This window comes from Halictus rubicundus, chromosome 3 (assembly GCF_050948215.1).
Source record: "Halictus rubicundus isolate RS-2024b chromosome 3, iyHalRubi1_principal, whole genome shotgun sequence".
Lineage (NCBI taxonomy): Eukaryota > Metazoa > Arthropoda > Insecta > Hymenoptera > Halictidae > Halictus > Halictus rubicundus.
In genome coordinates, this window is record NC_135151.1 from 10,594,365 (window position 1) to 10,613,343 (window position 18,979).

At 42.3% G+C, this 18,979-nt stretch overlaps 1 protein-coding gene and 1 long non-coding RNA gene across 2 annotated transcripts in view; one reads left to right on the forward strand and one right to left on the reverse strand.

The window, feature by feature from the left end:
• Positions 1–18,979, reverse strand: part of LOC143352662 (uncharacterized) — a 607,068-nt gene that overhangs the window by 526,077 nt on the left and 62,012 nt on the right. The gene's annotated exons all lie outside the window — the stretch shown is intronic.
• LOC143352657 (dipeptidase 1) overlaps positions 1–18,979 on the forward strand; it is a 156,664-nt gene that overhangs the window by 43,550 nt on the left and 94,135 nt on the right. Inside the window, exons 3-4 of the mRNA XM_076785335.1 lie at positions 4,631–4,784; positions 17,625–17,757. Coding sequence (XP_076641450.1) covers positions 4,631–4,784; positions 17,625–17,757 — 287 coding nt within the window. The remainder of the gene's footprint in view (positions 1–4,630; positions 4,785–17,624; positions 17,758–18,979) is intronic.

The following is an 18,979-nucleotide window of genomic DNA, read 5'->3' on the forward strand; positions in this document are numbered from 1 at the left end:
CAAGGGTAATCACGTGACTTTTGCAGAGTCAGCAGGTCGGTAACTGCTGTATAATTTCCGATCCCAGCCTTCAGCCACTGATTTAAGATCCGTCTTGGTCTTGATCCGACTGTATTATCGATATTATGAATGTTGACGCTAGAAAAGTGCTTCAAGTTATTGGCTTTATTTCGCAGAGAATCAAGACAAAATATAGCTCAATTTGTAGCTCAAGATATTTTCTAGCGCGCGCTATTCTCGATTTCATCCAGAAACCTCATCCAATGGTATAAAAATGCTTGGATTCCACGGCATGCACGTCGTCAATTTTTGGCCTAATTCTAACGCTTATATTACGAAATATCTACATAATCCCGTCAGGTCATGAGCAGCGCGCGCTAGATTGAACCTTCCTCTTTCGAATGAGCCCTTTCCCAGCGAAAAATATTCTCATATAAGGACGGAAAGTTGAGACACGTAAAACCATTTTTCGCCTATTTTTGTCGGTAACGTGGTCGCTCTACCTTACCGCGAATCTACGGAGTCTTGGCTCTTAACAGTGGCCAGGACAAACGTGCCCAGACGTGGTTTAGGTATAGTGTAGCTTGTACAAGGGTTACTCCTTGCGTATCAGCTTGCACCTTCGACACTGACGCTTACAGAGCCGGAGATGATAAAAATATACGCGATTTTAATACGTGTCTCGAAAATGTTGAAATCACCTTCCTTGAATTCCTGAAGTCACATGAAGTGACTTTTTCCTTTGTTCGTTTGTTTCCTATGTTCTCCGCGGCTTTGTTAAGGAGTTATTAACGAAAAACACGGACCAATCAGAGCGCGGCTACAGCAGACAGTTTCCGGATCGGCCAATACCAACGCCACGCTCAGCGGAACTTATCGCCGAGCCGTCCGTTTCGATTGTGACATCCACAATGTCAGAAATACGAAAGGATGTTGCTGGCTGAGCATTGACAATCCGTTCCAGCATCATTTTTAGCATGTACATCCACAGAATAATACGCCTTTGTTTAAAAACATTATATTGAGGAGCTGCGAATGCTCTGCTTCGTTTTCATAAGGGAAATTTGAGGGTGAAAAACACTGAAAGGCGTGTACCATGAACAGAACGAAGCATATACTTTAAACACGGTATGACAAAGCCGTATTCATCGTACTGATGTATAGAGATTACAAAGTTTGTTCAGACAGAACCAAACAATGGGAAAATTCTGAACTGAATATTCCTGCTTTAATCATTATCTTTACAATTTTGTCGATCATCTCGGTGCGTTCTCCGAAAACGAAACAAGAATGATCAAATTAATGGCTTAAAAAAAACGTCAAAAGAGAAGCACTACGAACAAACTGAAGCAGACACATTGAACACAGCGAAATAGAATTGTACATAGTATATCACATCGACGCGTAGAGATTACAAAGTTTACCAAAACGAAACTAAACAAAGCGAAAGCCATAAAATAAATATCCCTTTTTCAATCGTCACGTACTGACAATTCTGTCAATCACTTCAGCAAATATTCCACAAACGAAACAAAAATCGCCACACCCTTCAAAATGACGTATTCTAATACATTTAATTCACGATTGTTGAGATTGTAAAGATGCATGCATGAGGAATTATTCAACAATTTTATTTCTTTGCGTATGCAGGGTGTACCACTTGCAATTTCGCACGCAATTATTTCCGAAACTATAACTTACTGTAACATGCATTTCAAATAAAACATACTCTGTTTCGAGAGATGCATCTTACTGTAGTTGTAACCTTGAAATGACCTTGAAAGACAAAAGTGTTACAGATCAGCGAATTCGTCTCGGGATAGGCTACACGCTAACCTAAATAAAAATATACAGTTCGGTATAGAAACAACACAGGTCACCTTGAAATCTCAGAAGCACGTCGCCCCGGAAACAGAGCAAGTTTTATTTGAAATATTTTTACAAGGAGCTATGGCTCGGGAAATAATTGCGTGGGAAACTTCAAATGTGACAACCTGTACATTATTTTAAAAATTGGCTAAAAATTTGAATACACAGATTTATAGACACTTTACAAAGTAATGTAAAACGGTCGGTGCTAGTGTTCGGTAGACCTAGCAGTGACATCGATTTCAAGAAACTCCATCGATTTTCCAGCGACTCCACTTTCATCCGACCGTGAAACAAAGGGAAAGGAAGCTTGTTCGAAGAGCTCAGTATTAAAACTAACGTCGCAGCCTAATGAACACGCGACGCAGTTAAGCCGGTCTAGGTACAGCAGAGCGGGAGCAGTTTAAAAAAGGTCGTTCGCATCGATTTCAGCCGGAGATCAGATAGCGACGTTATGCTTGGGGAAACGAGCGACCAAATTAACACGGAAATAAGGGGAACGGCGAGAAGGAGAATGAAACGGGACGGAGACGCGAGGCGTCGCGACACCGCGCCGTGGAACTACGAGCAAGTTAGACGTCGGCTAATGCCGAGGCGCGCAAACTTTCTTGGCTCTAGCTCCAGCTTCGTCTTGCTCGGTGGCCGACCTTGTCGCGCATTAGTGCACATCCCGGGCTGAGTTACACTTCCGAATGAAATTATTTCGCGGCATAAATGGGAATACCGGGTCCTCGGCGACGTGGGAGGCAGGCGGTCGCGTCTCGCGCGAATAATTTCGCCTGTGGATAATTGTTTTCGAAAGGAGATGCACGCTCCGGCGCACAGATACGCTGAAGTAATCGTCGATCAGCAAACATCCCGGCGAGACTGCCTAACACAGTTTAATTTCGATATACGACGAAGATGTCGGTTCTGAAATAAGAAGATCGCTACCCCTCTTCTTCTTTCGAAGTTTTTCGCTCGACACCGCTTCGTGCCAGAACGAGAGATCCTTCAATTTTGCACACCGATGGATTCATCATTAGAAAAAGCTACAGAAGTTAAAGAAACTTGATATTTTCAAATTTTGGTACAGTACAGTAGTACAAGCGTTAGGTCTTTTGGCTGAACTTGGGAAAACGCCCCCCATCCTTTCGATGCATGACCTACGCCATTCTATTTGTTTTGACATGGTGAACACAAAATGTAATTATTATTTTTGGCGCAAATGAATAGTTGCGAAAAAACTACCGCTACTACTACATGAATCGTCGTGTACGCAACATAGGCCCCCTTCTCTTCTACTCCTCATCCCGGCGGCCAGTAAGCAACGTATATAACGGGCGAACTTGTTAAAAAGGTATTTTCTGTATAGAATATAGAAAGCGTAGGTATACGCAGGATTCATGTAGTAGTAGCTGTAGTTTTTCGCGAATATCTCGAAAACCATTCATTCGCGCCAAAAATGACAAATACATTTCGTGTTCAGCACGTCAAAACGAATAGAATGGCGTTGGTCACGCGTCGAAAGAAAGGGGGGCGTTTTCCCGAGTCTTACCGGTCTCTTATTAAAGGGTCTATAAGATTGTGTGAATTTCCAGATACGATCGAGATGAAAAGTTCGTTCTCTGTTCTCTTCCGGGTTCGCAAACACGCCGATTTACATAACACTCGTCGAGGGATTTCTTTCGGTGGATTCAGTGCGATGCACGCTAACAATGTTGACGCTCGCCCCGGTGAAAAACCGTCCGACAATATTTGGCCAGCGTGCTGCGCGCGGATCCTGTGAAAGAAATCAAGAAACTCGAACGAAATAACTTGGCCTGACCTCGGGCGATACAATCGAACCACTCTGGAGCTTGCGGACGCCGGCTAATGCTACTGCGGGACAAAGTTTACCAGCGATCATGCTCCCTCCGGCTCTTCTTCCATTTTTGTACAAGACAACACACATTGCGATCGCGAGTCGTTCGGAATACGATACCTTAGGACGTGGATGACCAAGCGGTGAAACGGACCCTTCACACTGTGTCGTAGTGTACTTTTAAATTGATGATCACAAGCATAATGTCCCACTTGTCAAGAAATCCTTTTGAAATGTTAGGTCGATGGGAAATGAAAATAGTTGAAGTAGTTCTCATGTGCATCGATTGAAGAGTTTATTGTTCGCGTGAGAATAGAGAGACGCTTTAAATAAGTCTCTGCATACAATCTCCCTTTGATTGAAACCAATTTAGATATCTAGTTGCACAAGAGAAGAAACAATTGTGTTTATCTTATAATAAAGGCGAGTCGTTCAAGTTTAATGATCAATTGGGAGTCAAGACAACTCGACAAAAGAGAACTCCGTTTTTAAGTGGAAATTATGTGTGCAGGGTGTCCCAAAATGTAAAGGGATGATTCCCGAGGTCATTTCAAGTAACTTTTTCCTTTGCGAAAATGTTCTCCGCAGCTGAGTTGAGGAGTTATTAACGAAGCCTCGAAGAACATTTTCGCAAAGGAAAAAGTTACTTCAAATATCCTCGGGAGTCGCCCCTGTGAATGAAGTACATTTTTGGGACATCCTGTATATACCTAAGCATATTGAAGACAGCAGGTGCGTTGATTTAGAACGAATGTCTTGACTGTTACTGATTTTTTACGAAGTTTCCGTAGTAAATACGTTTTTTCGAGAGATAAGGTTTTCTTAGGATTAAGTACAGAATGTTTGATGTAAAAACTGTGTAACCGAGAAGATCGAGTAGCATAGCCTAAACAAGTGAATTCTGTTGATCTGCCGCAGGCACAACGACCTCCCGTGGAACATACGCAAGTTCCTGAAGAACCAGCTGCGGGAGTTCAGGTTTGATGACTTGAGGGACACTCATCCCTGGTCCCGGAGCGCGTGGAGTCACACGGACCTCAGAAGATTAAAAGAAGGAATGGTCGCAGCGCAGGTGAGCTCGATAACAATTGATAATAACGCGACAATTGTCCGAGAAAACATTAATCCATCAATAATACTTCAATATCTCATTCGATTATGAATGTATAAAAAATGTTTTCTTTGCAATTTTCCGTAAATGAATCTCATACTTAACGTTAATTTTTGAAGTCGAAAATCAGTTATGAATTTTAATGTTAACAACAGTATGCAACGGTAGAAATGTACACTTACAGTGGACGAATAGATCGTGGATTTTGTGCATTTATGACAAATGAACAGGTCAAACATAATACAAGAAAAATAACAACAATTTGAAAATACTGTCACTTAAATATCTGCTTGTTAAAATTATTAAAAAAAGGAGTGACTTCCTATGTTCTACTCTCATCTTTTGCAATTGATCACGAACATATTCATTTTGCATAAAGACTCACGGGAACAAAAAATGTATTTATTGTTAATGCGACAGACAAATAGCACACGATACCTTGCAAACAAATTATAAGAATTCGGTGAAGCGCTAGACTTTCGTTTTAAAATTGTTTCTCGTCAATATACACCAGTAACTCTAATAATTTCATCACCCACTATTCGATCAATATACATATATTAGATTAGTGCGTATGAAATGTGTGATGTTAGAATGCATATGTAATAACGTCTTTTGACCTAGAAACACTATTATAGTCCACAAGCTTATTATATACTGTTTTAAAGTACAAAGCTGATTTTCAAGGTCTTGCCTTCACTTTTTATTTATATATTTAATTTCAATTTTAAATATAGTTAATTGCAATGCTCATCAATGTGATTGTTATGTGTTCCTTTTATACGAGTGGAAAAGTAAGAATATTGACAATAGCATTATATGATTTTTAGTGAAAATGTGATGGGTACATGAACGCTCCATTCGTTGATGCTTAAAAATCTCAAAAGTGAAGATGATAGTCTTATGAATGAACGAGGAACTAATTCGTTGACGGAGTAGTTTGATTATGACGGTGCTTGCCTCGATCAATAAGTTTTATACAAAAATTGTGTTCTTTTACCGTCGCTGTTAAAAATCGGATATTTCATATGCAGCAGCCTAATACTTACGTATTTCTCAAGCAGACAGTGCCGAATTACCGGCCGCCTCGTAATTCCGAGGCAGCGCGATAGAGCGACGTTCAGCTGCAAATTTTCTCGCGGGGAAAACTGTTCCCGAAGAAAGCGCCGATGCTCCATTTGAAACACTTTCCCGTGAAAGTCCTCCATTTCCCCGGGGCGATTTACGACGGGACGAGAATTACGAGCCACCCCCGGCCGTCCCGTCCCTTCGATTCGATGAAACCACCCCCGCCGGGCGGAAAAAGATCGAACTCGAAGGAAACTTCACTTTTCCATTCCTCTTGTTCCGACGCGACGCGGCGATCGAACTATCGATTAATTGTCTGCGACACGCGACTCGTCCGCCGACACGGGAAAGCAAATATCGAGAGAAAAGGGGCCCTCCATTCCTCATTATCATTGTTAGATCTGAGGACCTCGACGCGCGATAAAAATGTTCCGATTCCGAGGAACGGAAGCCGAACGAAATTCTTTTCCTTTCTTTAACGATTTCAGCGAGTAGAAAATAATGAGGAGGATCAAAATTTGGCTCGTTGTCTAGGTTACACATTATTTAGAATCCAATTGGTACCACTAATAACACTGTGAATATTTTTCATCGTGTCTAAAGTCAGAATCAGACTCGAAGAACGCAGGGTGTTTTTGAAATTGCGGTACAAGCGGCCGGGTGGTGATTCTACAAGGAATAACATTTTTTTTATTGACGTTCCATTTTCAAGAAAAATGAGTTTCAAGATCCGCCGGGTCCACGTGCTCCAGTATATGCTGCAAGTAGAATTGGTTGGTCATGGTCAGACGCGTTAGACGTGTCCGAGATTTTCTCGAGATCGAGATGTCAAACGACAAACTTTTATTCCTTTTTTTAGACGTGTTTTTGCATGATGCACCCGGCCGCCGGTACCATGATTTCAGAAATTAATCGGATTAGAACCAAATTATTACTGCTTCAAAAAATTCAAGCACACTCTTCGAAACGACATACTAACTTTGAAGTGACGATGTCCAGTAGCATTCTTTCAAAACAATTCCCGAAAAATGCCTTGTAAGCGTACCGAACAAGAAAGCTGCCTCAAGCGAGCAAATCAAAAGTTTCGAACAAAATGCCGCCGTCAATGGCATGACCGGACATTGTTCGGTGCAGGCCGGGGTCTCCGGGTGATTCCATGTTTTTTTTTCTTTTTTTGAAACGCGAAAACTGTTCCGGAACGAAGCGGTCGAGAGTCGGTGAGCCGACGAAGAAAAGATTTATTTGATCGGCAAGCCGGAATGGCAGGCTTTCGTTCGTTCTCGAGTGTACATTCGCTGGTACGCGAACTTCTCGGCGCAACCTTTTCATCCGCCGTTGGATACCGGTTTTTACCGTGTTTCCGGTGAAAGGTGGCCCGGAGGCCGTGACCGATCGGCCACGCGGGGTCGGGAAAGGGGTGAGTACAGAGTCCGGCGCAAGTTTTTCCCCCCTCTCCGGCGAGAAGTTAGGCGAAAGGATGCCGCGTAATGGAGGTCCGAGATTAATCCGACGGATATCGAGGGGGTGAACGACCGGCGACGTGCTCCCTCTCTCTCTCTCTCTCTCTATCTATCTCGTGGCCCGAGGACCGCGCGATAAATTTTCGTCAGCCCCCGTAATCTCGGGCAACCGCGAGAAATTAATTGGCAAAGTTTCCCGCGATCTCGTCGCGACGCCGCTCGGTTAGATCGGCGCGCGCCCGTTAATTGAATCGATTTCTGGCGAATTTTTTCGACGGGATCGCGTGCTGCGAATTAATCATCCCAGTCGCCGACAGCGCCGGCGACGACGCCGGAATGAACGTCGAAAACCGTTGCGGTCTTAATTAATCGCGGCGTGTTCGCGCGCCCGCGAAAAAACCCCGGCCCACGGTAATTGAAACATCGCCGGGCCCGGAAGAGAACGGTGACACGCGATCCTCGCGTTAACGCTGCTTCCGTTTAACCTTTGGACAGTCGCGAATGACAGCGGAACTTTGCGGACTGCGGAAAATTGGTCTTGCGGAATCGAAGATGTTCCGTCCTCGACGGAATTTCTAAAGTGCCTTCCCCTGGCGTTCTTCGAAACTGCTTATTAAGATTCCTCCATTTAAAACTGGCTACAATTTCGAAATAACCTTTTTAATGCGACGGACAATGTGTCCACTCTCTAAATATGTTCCTTCTTCCAATTGAATTTTCAAGGTTCTTTTTCCTTACATTCGTTGATACGGTTTATTAGGTCCATTCAATTGAAACTAGTTTACAAATACAAAATACAGTGATTTCTCTATATACGTCGCCAAGGCCTGGATGATAAACGTCGCGGAATTATCCCCAATACCGCGGGGTATACCCCGAAGAGCTCGAGAGGCCTCGGTCGCCGAGGTGTGCAAACATAACACGGCGCGGGTATGTTTCCCCGTGTTGTTGACATATATCGAGAATTCACTGCATCGTGAACGCGTAACTGGCCTTTCCAGCCCGTTTAGATTCTAACCGGGTCATTAACTCAACGAGCCCTTCCTGATTCGAAATTTTTTTAACGACAGCGATAGAACTGTACATTTTTAACTAACTAATTCGTTCAACTCTTGAGACGTCTATGGTAGCATACTTCGAGATAAATTGAGCCAATTGCATCGTTTCACTCGTTTATTTTAAAACGAAAGTTCGAAAAATAGAAAAAGACGTACAGCGTGGGCCAGCAAACTTCCGTTCAAACTTTTTCGCTTTTTGAGTAGAAGGTATTAACGTGGGGACAAATTTTGAAGAAAAATTTTCCGGCAAGGTTGTTTTAGAATTATCCAGGGGTGCAGATTCGTCCCGGATGACCTTCTTTTACACCCCGTACATGTTATTCGTCCGGAACCTGTGTAAATAAGATCGATATAAAGATAAAACATAAAGATCGCGTTTGCCAGCAAGTCTGGCCTGTCCCGGTGTTCCGCAGACAATTTTCGCCGCTTCCTCCGTATTTTACATGACGGTCGCAAACGTTATCGGAGCATTCGGCCCTCGAAATGCCTCGTAAAAGGAATCCGACGATCTCCATTCGCCGGCGAGACGCCCGAAGCAAGCGGTACTAGAGGCGAAGATCCACCGTGGCAAAACTCAAGCGAGCTCATTATCGAGATTAACATTTCCCGCGATCACCAGCCACCCCCGGTTCGCATCGACAGACAGGGCGCGCGTGGAATATCGATTTCCAATCTCGCCGAAAACAAGGGAAGTCCCTTCGTCGCCGTGTTACGGAGTCTCGCGAAGTCTGCCGACGTTCGCGATACGATTTCCACCTCGTAAATCCGGGAACGGGGGTGTGCTCTTGTTTGCGGGTGCGTGGAATGCGACGGATCGCTAATTTGACGGGGCAAAATTCGAGGCGAAGAAGTTCAAAGTAATAATCTAACCAGGGAAGATCCCGAACCCGGAAATTCAAAATACTATGAAAACTTGGTAATGTGTAATGCATATATAGGTAAGTGTTACGTTATTATTTTTGCTGCCTAAATTCACTGTAACCCCTTGCGTGATGAAGATTCTGAACAGAGTCTAATAAATATGTACATATACTATTAATTTCCTTTAACACTAAACCTACCAAGCATTAACAGTATCTGGTAAATATTGCCTTGTGAAAATGGCAACCCTAAATTCATTAAGATTGTCCGTAATTTTCAAAATAATAAATGCTTGGAGGAGGAAATTTAGTCCACTATTTTCCATAAATGAATTTTTATAGTTTCAATAATTGTAAAATTTAAAACCTATAAACCTAGAAATAAAGTTCTATTTTGTCGTAGTTAATATCTTTTGGAGAGAACGTAGGCATACAATGAATATAATCTATCTTATTTTTCTACGAAATTCTGAAAGATGAAGAATTTCTAATCGTTACAGTCACAAGATAAATAGTAGTGCAAAGGGTTAAGGACGTGAATTCGACCCTTGAAAATTCGGCAATATTAATTTCAATTGATTATTACGGAAATGTTTATTTTTCACTTTATTTTGGTTTCTAATATCACCAATTTATAAATAACTAGAATAAAAAAGAAAGTATTATATTTCCTCAAGTAGAGTAACTAAAGTGTGAAATAAATAAAGTATTATATTTTTTCATTTATTTAAGGAACATTTTAATTTTCCGGCGCTAGGGGAACTCCCCTGCATTTTCCTTTTCCCATGGCGTTTTATGAGTTCGATACGCAATCTAGTTTTCCGAGGAGAATGTCTTGAATATTTTAAAAAATCCTCTTGTCAAGGGTTACAGCCCGTCTCGGGCCTGGTCGGGTCGACGGGCTCGTAATGAAGGTTCCCACCTGTGAAATTGCTGTCGCGGTGAAGTTCGCGACCCTGCCGCAATGTTCATATCGCCGACCGGTCTAGACGCGGGGATATTTTTCGCGCTAACGCAGACCGAGGCGGACCGAAGCCGCGGTTTCCTTGGAGCCCTCGGCTGAATGGCGAATTTGACGCAACCCGCGCCCCTATACAGGACGCTATTTCATTCAGACGCGAGACTTGGCTCGCACTGAATAACCGATGTGACTCGATGAAACGGTATTAGTTGTATCGACTATAGAGCCGACGCGCCGCACCGGTTGCAAATCCATTCGGCACGGCGATATTAAAACTCGAGGTGGCGACACCCTTTTCAAGGAACCCTCTTGCAGCTCGGATCAGCCGCGGTACCAATCTACTCGATTGATAATGCGCCGGGCACCGAGATTTTGTTAATAACTTCTTCAACCCTCCGGACGTGGCGGTTGATCTGGCAGGTACAGTCGGTGTGCAAAGTGTTCGTCCACCCTTTAAAAGTAAATAACTTTTTGAAAATTAGAACAAACGGCTTGAATTTTTTGGAGTTGTTCGGGGGGTTAATTTACTGAGTAATGCATAAATAAATTTTTGTAAATTGCTGTTGGTCGTAATTGCGAAGCAAAAGGTAGAGGTCGCGATTTTTAAGTTTTTATCTGTGTCTGTAATGAAAATTTAAAATGTCCCTTTTGTAGATCCAAGTAAGTTACATATATGCAAAAAGTTTCATTGGAATCGGTTGACGCATAAAAAAACTATACTTGTGTCTTCAGACATTGAAGAAATAACAATTAAATTAGTAAGACTTAACTATATTAGTATGACTACATTATATTGGTATTATATTATATCACATAGCATGATAAATACTGATCTAAATGTAAAGGGTGAACATAAAAGTAATCGGAATTGTCAATCGGTGGAGTTTATATCTGCAGATTACGCGCGCTATAATTTTCGAGAATTTAGCGGAATGGGTGTTGCTCGTTGAAACGGTGCCGAAAGATTTTATTAGCGCTCGGACGATCATTCTCGAGGATTTGAGAACGCATTCCATTCCAACTGTTCCGACTCGGATCGCCAGAAACACCGGCAGTCTCGTTTTATCCGAGGGGGGGTTTAACTTTAAGACGTCAGAAATGGAATCTCGTCCAATAGAGCAACATCTGTTCCCTCCCTCGGGGGTGGATATACTGTAGAATCCATAGAGAAGCACTGCCCCAAGAAAATAACCCGGGAGACCTTTGAAAATACCCTGGGCACCGGTGGCTCGTTAGCAAAACAGTCTCTCGCGTTGATCCCATCTATTAGAAGCTCGTCTAGACGCGATTATGGTAGCCGTGGCTAAACAACGAACAGGAACTTGCTCTGAAAAGTTACCGTCGACGGTGTTCAACGAAAATATGCTCGAGAAGTATACTGCAAGTAACGCATTATACTAATACTGTTAAGATGACATCGGTTTGACTGGGGACAAAATTCAAATAAGCTTCTTAGGCAGTTATGCACGAGAAAAATGAATACCCCTGTCGAGTGACGGTGCTAATTACTCCAGGAAAGGAAATACTGACGCTGCTACCTGTAGTACACTAAACCCACCAAGCATCAATAGTATCTGGAAATTTATTAAACCACTTTCCAAAAATGGGTTTTTATAGTTTCAATAATTGTAAAATATAAAACCGGTCATTTTGACCGTGGTAGTTTTAGTGTTAATACTGTGTAATTATTATGGTTTAGTTATAAACGATAAATGACACATCGAGTGGAACACTCGGTACACATAATTCTCTTAGACACACAATATCGCACACACGCGGCGATCCTAATTGCTACAGCCCTCGGTTGTTCCTTGTTACAAATAAACAGTTGCTGTTTATTTCAACAAGCTAGTTTGTTACAACGTGTTTCTAGCAGTTCAGACAAACATAGCAAACTTTCGGCTCGGAGCGTACTTAAAGCAGACAACCGGTAAACGGTGCTCGATAAAGGAGTGCAGGATCGAAGATGAGGGCGAGCGATCCTCCGCAAAGCTATAAGGTCGTGTACACATGGGTTCCAGCAATTTTCTCAGTCGTCTCTGGATGTCAACGCGTCCCCGAAGGTATTCAGTTTGCTTACATCGAGTGACTGGTCGGCTACGTCCACGGAGGCATCGTATGCATGCATGTATGCATAATATACGTAGACAGAGGCGGCGTACAGGTACCGACAAACTGTTCCCGCCACGATCCATCACTGTCCCGGTTAATTCACAACCGGAGGAGAAGGCATCCGTCGCGAAAAGGTTACGCGAACATTGATCGCGACCCTCTTGGGCTGAGGGCAGGCTGGGACACCTCGAAAAAGGGACACCGATGCTATCGCATTTACAATTTACCGCATAATCACCGAACTACCAACTCTCCCCCGAGCTAATTAGCTGCAGCAAATTTTACCTGAACGCTGTCGTTTATTACTTTGATGGACTCGTTAGTCGAACGTGAAAGCACGACGAAAAATTGCTTCTGAATCAGTTGAGCAAGAACATTCTTCAAATTATTTTCCCTACTCTGAAAAATTCCACTGTCTTTGTGAAACCGTTGTTTAGCACTTAATGGAAATTCTCTTGGATTTTTGTACTCTTACACACCTTATTTTTTTTTTTTTTTTTTGCTAACACTTTTACGAATTTCTTCCATTTTTGTTTTTTCTTTGTAAAATCATTGTTGCGTTGATATTAAAAATTTTCTTACTTTTTTTACCATCTTCGTTAAACTTTTCTGAATATTTCGCAGATGGTACTCTTCCTGGGAACCATTTTCTTTCTAAAACTGTGATTATGATATTAAAAACGATTTGCAGATTCCTCATTGATCATTTCTGAACACTGTTACTATTTCTCGAAGTTTTTATTTGTTTCGTTTTATTTATTAACACGTGGTGTGAAGAAACTAATAAAATAATGTCTATTTTATTTATTTAAAAAAATAATAGTATAATAATATTTTTTATTTGCTAAAAAATTGTTAAACGACTATGTACATTGCTCACTTGGAAGTCAACGCCAATAAGTGGAAATCGTATAGTTCTAACACACCTGTTCATACAAATCAACAATTTTAAATCCTTACAAGCAAGGGAAATAAACATAATTTTAACCCTCGCACCAAGTGGTTGATTTTATTCACAATAGACTGCAGATTTTATGGATTTATGCCAAAACGAGTAAAATAAAAACCCACAGAGATATTCGAAGAATTAAGAAAGGAAATACATTTTCATTCGGCTCCCGTTCCTTGCCATCAGCCTAGACAATTTTTATCTCGCTGAAACGTCCACAGTTTAATTCTAACTGTAAAACGCTAAACTAATATTTGCAGGACGTTACCCGACGACAAAATGTAATTAGCAGTCCCAGCCATTTGGTCGGACCGCCGTATAATCGCGCGGGATTATTATAATTTGATCTGTCGGCGGTCTAAAAGACAATCTGCGAGTCTGCCGAATAAATGCGCCGGCAACAGCAACGCGCTCGAGCGGAATGTACGGGCACAGAAACGCGGCGAAAATCCGGCGCGCATAGTGCAAGCGTGTTCGATCGTACCCAGGAGGCGGTTCTACCGGCAAGCAATCTACCGCGTTTCCCAGCGACTGCTTCCCAAAAGTGAATTCCAACCGATTCGAAATAGCCCGTGTGTGTTCCATTCAAAACGGTCGATCTTCAGGGAATTGGGTATCTTCCGTGATAAAAGTGTGCCGAAAGAGAATGCGTTTATCGAGCGGCAGATAGACACGGCGAGGTGAACCATGTGACGGTGGGAACTTCCTTCCGCGATGACGTCAAAACGCCGATTTTCGAAATTCTCCCGAAAAGCGTTCCACGTTTCGTCCAGTTGCAATTGTCAAACCCTGAAGACTTGAAGGGGGATTGTACAAGGGGGATTGGGCTTATAATTAAAAAATTATACCAGGTCAACCACGAATCGTGACCAGTAGAGATTACTCTGTTATTAGCAGTGCGATCGAAAATCCAGTGAGCTTTCACGTGATGATAGCAAATTTCTTTTCAACCAATTTTTTCATGATTTTTCACCTTTAATTTTTTGAAAGTACACCTATGATTTTTTTACGCAGAAGGATTTCAAGACGAATTCTGTATGTATGATGACATAACTTTGACCTTCATTTAAGCGATGTTCAAAATGGTGTCCGTCAGCTGCAATGACGAATGCAGGCGAATAATAGAGTGTTTAGCAGTTTCTATGACCTCTGCACTGATAGCTGATAGCGGCGTTGGAGGACTGCTAATAACAGTGTAATCTCTACTGGTCACTCTGTGGTTCAACCTGCATAAATGAAAACTGCGCCCTATAGATAGCATACACGCCGATGCGACGTCGAATGAATAAATTGAAAAAAAAACAGTTTCTGTGCCAGTGAACGCGTCAAAAGTATTATTAACCTGCCCCCGATTGTATTGAAATATTTGCGAATTAGTACGAGCGCAATTTTACGAAGGAGCGCGGGAAAGATCAAAGCGACCGGTGACGGCGAGAGGTCGAGAGCGCAATATCGATGGCAGAGGTTTACAAACTCCGCGTTTCTCGCTCCCGATCCGTTAATTAGGAACGTATCCGCGTGACGGAAAGTAAATTGCTGCTCGTAATTCCGAAGTAGCGGAAAGATCTTGCGGCGCGAGAGACGGGAAAGTTCCCGGGGATTGACACGGCGCGGCGGATTCAAAGGTGGGTGCCGACCGCGATTAAATTATCGTCGCGTTGCAATTAGCTCGCGCAAAAAAGCGCGACGTTTGTGTAGTTTACGTCGCGGAGGAAAGTCCCGAGAAAATCCCGCCGCGAAAGATTTCGGACAGGAGGATAATGAAGTCGGCCAGGGATCAAGACGCGGGAGGAAGAAAAATTGTTGCCGGTGAATTAAGTCGCTCGACACGGGAAAAGCCTGAACACCTGTTTGCCGGGAGAAACCTTGTCGCCGAGGCTGCCACGGGAATCTAAGATACCCCGGAATTATGAATTCAAACTTAAATGCGCTTCCCGGCCGGCTAAATATGGCCAAGGACTCGTAATTACGTCGCTGAGAATTATTGTTCCTGCTGTTTTTCCATTCTTCCTCTGTCCGCGTAATTGATAAACGCATATTTTACGATTGCGAGAATATTCGAAGCGACAGGAAACCAGGAAATGGCGGACAATTACGATTATTCGCTCCGTAACTTTTCACTCGAGTTTGTTGCAGTTCCGGTAAAAAAATGTATTTTGCAAAAAGACCCGCAGTCATTATGACAAACTTTACAATTTGTAGTACTTAACCCTAGAACAATACAGGATGTCTCACCTAACTCGACCATCTAAAATATCTCGCTTGTTATTTACGATAGAAGAAAATTTTTGAGGAAAACATTAGTTGGTTCAGAGATGCAAATATTATGATACGCAGAAAAATTTGTTCAAGGTTATATGTTTTTGAGATTTCATCCAACGACCTGTAATATTATGACCTTCACGTGACCTTGAGCCCGGAAAATTCAAAAACACATAACCTTGAACAAATTTTTTTGCGTATCATAATATTTGCCCCTTTGAACCAACTAATGTTTTCCTCTGAAATATTCTTCTATTATAAAAAATAAGCGAGATAATTTAGATGGTCGAGTGAGGTGAGAAACCCTGTATAATATTGAACCGGTTACTTATTTGGTAAGACCAACAGCTTTTTCACTGATTCGAGACTTTTCGAGCAATCTTCTACAATGGGGTACACTAATTTCGCAAGATCCGGTGTGTTGCTTTTTAAAGTAGAACGTCGGGGGTGGATACATTCGTGAGCGTCTGACCTAAAACGCGACCGCGACCTCTGCTCGATTTTTCGCGCGGTGAGAACGCGAATGCGCGGATGAAAAGAAAAGAAAAGAAAACTTGCCCCCGACTAACGCACACCGACACCTACGTATGGTCACGTTTTTTTAAACCGTCTGACCTAAAACTCCAACCGAGCTGGATTCAAACGAGACGGGAGACATTTGGAAAAAAAAAGAAGAGAATCTCTCGTGGAACCAACCGCAAGTTGTGCGCCCATTGTCTCTTAATTCGTGGCCGTTTAAAAAATTCCGAGACCGCGTGATCCCCGCAGGACCTCGGTACAGTCTTTTCTCGATATACGTCGCAAATACCTGGCTGATAAAAGTCGTAGAACTATCCCCACTACTGTGAGCATAATTCACTTTGAGTTGTTGCAACCTGGAGAAACAGTTACTGCTGAGTTGTATTGTCAGCAATTACAACGGCTGTATTCAGAACTATTGAAAAAGAGGGGATCTTTAGTCCACAGAAAAGGTATAATACTGCAAATTGACAATGCCTGGCCCCATACAGCGAAACTCACTCAGGAAAAAATCACAGAATTGCAATGGGAAGTTTTACTTCACCTTCCGTACTCTCCGGATATTGCTCCTTCTGACTATCATCTTTTCAGATCTCTGGAGCATTATTTAAGAAATAAAACATTCACTTCTGTAGAAGATGTAAGGAGGCACCTTGAGAAATATTTTGCTTCACGAACCCTGGATTTCTATAAGAGGGGGATTGGAAATTTGCAGATTATATGGCAAACTGTCCTTGTTAATGATGGAGTTTATATAATAAATTAAGAAATAAAAACTTGCATTTACTGCAAAGTCTGTTTTAAATATCCAAATAATTGACTACTTATGGGTCCCCCTCGATGAAAAAGGATTACATTATACCCGCAATTACGTGCTTCACGACAAATGTATCACGTCGCGACATAATCCCGGCGAAATCAAACATTTCGCGCTATCACGAAAGGGGTGAATTCTCGGACGGAAGGGTGTGCGAGGGTTAACACAACGATATAGGCGACGCCCGGTCGGTTATTTTTTATGCGTGCTCACGTTCGCCGGTATCAAATCGAATGAAATATCGCGGGCCGCCCGTCTAATCCTGGGATCTGATACGTCCGTTTAATTTACTCGGAGTAACCGAATATATATTTCCTTAGGTGGCGCGCACTGCCAGCCGAGGGGATAAATACTCGGTGATTTACGAGCACCGATATCCCCGGCATTTAAAATTCAAAACGACGCCCGCGCCGCCTTCGCGGCGTCCGAGACACTCGTCTAATACCCCGCTCCTTAATTATTTCGAAACTTCTGTCCGTTGAAAACCGGGATGAGTAATCGGCCATTCGCCGCCATTAGCCCTTTGGACGTCGTGTTTACTCGAGATCCGTCCGCGATAATGATCGGACAAGGAAACCGTATCAGCGGCTAGCAAGTTGCTATTATTTAGAACACGCGGTCACGCTAGCCCCTGGACTTCAGATTTCGCAAGGTTTCGCGCGAATCTCCGTCCACCGCGAGTATTATAGCTTTGTGTGGTACTTACTTCAACTTTCGTCGTTGCAACTGTTGCAGTTCTGGTCCGCCTACGTGCCGTGCTCCTCGCAGTATCTCGACTCGGTCCAGCTGGCCCTGGAGCAGATCGACCTGATTCGACGGCTGGTCAACAAGCATCCTGAAAGCATGATCCTCGTTACTACAGCGGAAGGTAGGCTATTTTCCTTGCGACCCACCTTTGTCCACCATCCATCCCCTACTTCTACTCCTTTCAACGCGCTCGCATTTGCACGACGATTTCTTTCGTTGTCTTTCGAACTTGTCTTTCGTTCTTTCCGCGCTGGAGTACCGAGAATAACGTTCACTCTAGATCGTTGCAGATATTTTTTTGTCTTTTACCTCGATGTCTTGAGTGTTAAATCTTATCTTTTTTCAAATATTTTATAACTCCACCCTCCCCTATTTCTACCCCTTGTGTGTTAACTGTTCTTACAAGCACTATACAAACTGTCCCCTCTATTCCATAGACCAACAAATAATCTAACTTATTGCTCTTCTTAAGTCCATTTTGAGGAGTTAAAATTACATTGAAATAGATGAGTATCGCTTATAGGATTTTTTTTTTTTTTGTAGCATTTTGAGAAGTTAAAATTGCATCAAAATAGATGAGTGTCACTTGTAGGATTTTTTTCATTAAAATCGTAGGGGATCGTGCTGATACAGTCTCTACTCGATATATGTCCCAAATATGTAGCCGATAATTGTCGCAGAACGACTGTATATCGGTGTGAGACCAGAAGACCACTACTAATTCAATAACAAAATTTCTTTACTTTTAATTATTTTTTTATGGGACTTTCACCAACATACTCGTAGCAATTTTCTGATTAAAATGATACAGAATATGATATATTTCTGATGATATTTACTGGTGTAATGAACGATGAAAGTTGCAAAGGATCAAAGAATAGTATCTTCTAGCCGATAATTGTCCCTGGCCATACCCTGTTTTGGACATATATCGAGTAGATACTGTAATTGAAGACAGTGCTTCTAGACTAGACTTCATTATATATTTAATTAATTTATAATCTTCTACATAAAACAAATCAATATAATTAAGACGTCATAGGTTCGAATGCAACATGTTGAATCGCCCGATTTGTATACATCAATGCTATTAAATCTCGTGGTACATTGGTGGTAACATTCATGTAGAAAGCTATTACAGAGCATTCGCATTATCTACGACAATATTGCAATTTGGTTAGCCTCAGTAAAAAATCATAGATTACCTACCACAACGACACGTGACAGCACGTTTAATAATTTGGATCAGCAACGCCATATGCATTTCCACCGGTTTATACATTAATGTTATTACTACGGTTATGTTGTCTTCAGTGCACGCGAACTGGACAGAAGCATTACGA